Source organism: Pyricularia pennisetigena, chromosome 2, assembly GCF_004337985.1.
Source record: "Pyricularia pennisetigena strain Br36 chromosome 2, whole genome shotgun sequence".
NCBI classification, from domain to species: Eukaryota; Fungi; Ascomycota; class Sordariomycetes; order Magnaporthales; family Pyriculariaceae; genus Pyricularia; species Pyricularia pennisetigena.
In genome coordinates this window covers 7,237,036-7,239,783 of record NC_043741.1, presented here as the reverse complement: position 1 = coordinate 7,239,783, position 2,748 = coordinate 7,237,036, and the positions used below count along the sequence as shown (strand labels likewise).

Sequence of the window (2,748 nt, the reverse complement as noted above, 5' to 3'; positions counted from 1 at the left end):
CTGGTCGTAACACGTTGGTGGAAACCCCAAATTTATTTGGGCAAATACCTAATTCGTTAAATGTTTTTCCTACATAGTATAAAGCTTTTAAAAAGGCTCTTATATTTGTTTATAAGGTTAAAAACCTTGAAAACGATGACGAAATATACTTTTAGGTATACCCCATTTTCGGGAGGCTTTTGCAATCAATTCGCCACTATTAACGTTTTTAATAGCGGAAGTAAACTGATTTTCGGTATATTGCTTTATTGGATATTGGGGAACTAAGATTAGAAAAAAGTAAGTCCAGAAGTGAAGAATTCGTCGAGATATTTATAATAGAAGTTGGAGGATAAAAATAAAAGTGTTGTTATTTTTAAGTGGCCAACAGGGGGTACCAGACGTTATACTGAAGTTTTCCGCTGTATGCTTGGCCGTGATAATGGTCGCAGATGGAATCCGATTTATCGTCCAACGAATTCCTAACGGTAGGCAATATTAACGCATCCGTTAACTCGGAAAAGGTTTTGTCCAAAATATACCCCTTTTTGAAAAAAATTGCGTTTCCATTGTCGAGGCTGACCAGGAGCGTATATGTGGGTATGTGGAGGCTTAAATTCCGCGTGGAATATGGTTAGGAGGGCCCTACCGTGCACTATATATCGCACAACGAAGTTATCGAAAACCCGCGAAAGGTTACGAATATTCCAGGATATATATTGTCGTGAAAACGCCGATAAAGATCTTATATCCGTACGCGTTTCTCTTTAAAATTCCCGTCCGGTGAAATCATCCCATCACTAATGCCATGTCAAAACCGTCAAGGGATGAACAAAAGCTCGACTTTGATTTAAGATAAACCGCGTAATAACGGACTGTTATTTGAAACAAATTCCACCCCTTTTTATTTTATTTTTTACATAATTTCTATCGACCTCCCGTAATTTTACCTTATTTGAATTTGTAAAAACTTTAATTGCATTTTGCTAAATGTAATACTAAATATTCCCAACATATAGTTTGCCAACAGTTATTATATTATAAGTTCAAAACCATTGCCCTTATACGTCGGCGAGATCAAATATTCAAATGTGTGGGTCGGTCAATTTCCCTGTAATTAGCTGTAAATTATAATTAAACCGGATTTTAAATTTTACGGTAGGCATAACCAGTCTTTAACTACAAAACTTACTTAGCTATGATGCCTAACCATTGCACTGACTGTAGTGGGAAAAATACTCGGCGGCGCTGTTGGTGGTGAATTGTTTGCATTTACCACATGTATGTAGCTTCTCTTCTGCACGGGTTTGAAGTTTAGAACCATGGTTTACCGCAATTTGAGTGTTACCAGTGAATCTTTTTTGGAGATCACGGTTTCCGACGGGCGCACATTTGGCTTTGGTTGGAAGCGCGGCGATGCCGGAGTAAAAGGCGAGAGCCAAAGCGATTTTGGAAAGCTGCATTTTGGAAAGTTCGACGGAGATGGTTGAGCAAATGAATGTTGAATCAATATAAACGTTGATAACACTATATAAATAGGATTCGGAATTAGAAGAAAGTAAGATGTTACAAAAGAAAAATGGGGCTTATGTATGAAGTAATATGATATATTTGGTCGTAATTTTGAAATATATTAAATGCACCTATATATAGAACATCGTTTAAAGCCGCATTCCTATTACTCGGTCAGTGTGTTGTAATAAATAATAGAGAGTTATTAAGATAACTTCCAAAAATACAAACATATACTGGGAAGATTATCGGACTTACCCGCAGCTATTAAACAATGGTATTATATACAATGCATGAATTATTGCTGGATAAAATTGAGGGTTAGGTCTCCTTTATCCGTTCGCCATAGGCCACCTATAGTGTTTGCCTGGTTGTGGCACAGCCGAATTACTGAATTTAATTCTGTGATTAATAAACCTTGTTTTTATTTTTTTCGTTTCTATATATATTAATATTATAACGTGGAACTAATGTACTACGAATGAATAATCGCGCTGCCTGTTACTATGGTAAAATACAATGAGTTAAAACAATTAAACGTTTTAATTTGGGTAATTGGGATTCTTAATAATTGGGGTAAAATTATTGTTGATTATGTCGCTGTTCAATTAGCTGCGCATATATAAAATGCAGCCGACTATAGTCTCAGTGCTCAGACTAGATCCCCCTGCTTCGCAATGGGGCCCGAGCGCTCCATGTACCTTGTAGCCACATGGGTTTTCGACCAATTGCGTTGGCCGAAAAAATGGCGCTCGTTTTAGTCAAAGGACAATTTGTCGCATTTCGCCGTTTATAGCGGTACCTAATTTGAGGATAATTTGTCGCGTTTCGCCGTCTGTAGCGGATATATGCACTTTATTCACACTATATACATATATATATATATATATATATATATATATATGATATACGCAAAATATAATAGTATAACCATGATATATAATTGAATATACAATTAAAATATTTAATAGAAATCGTAAAAACATAAGGTGATTTATATTATAGAGCTTGAAATTTTGTCATTTTTCACATGCAGAATGCGCTACTTCACCTGCTTTTATTAATTTGATACTTAAATACTAAATGCAATTTGCAATTTTCAATTATATGTATTTATTATTTTAGATTAAGGTAAAGATGGTAATAGGCTTTTCGTCATGTCGATCGATTAACAGAACCTTGTTATACGGGTATAAAAATATATTTGATTGTCTATCCTATAAAAGTGTCTAAAGGTGAGTTTGTGAGCGTCCTTCC

The 2,748-nt window shown here is 35.4% G+C and overlaps 1 protein-coding gene across 1 annotated transcript; it reads right to left on the bottom strand.

Moving 5' to 3' along the window:
* Positions 1-1,064: 1,064 nt before the first annotated feature.
* On the bottom strand, positions 1,065-1,442 carry PpBr36_01998 (uncharacterized protein; the record flags this gene model as incomplete). The annotated part of the gene is made up of 2 exons (XM_029889182.1): positions 1,065-1,090; positions 1,190-1,442. 2 exons carry the CDS (start codon positions 1,440-1,442, stop codon positions 1,065-1,067), a joined length of 279 nt encoding a protein of 92 aa, XP_029751300.1.
* Between the last annotated feature and the right edge of the window lie 1,306 nt (positions 1,443-2,748).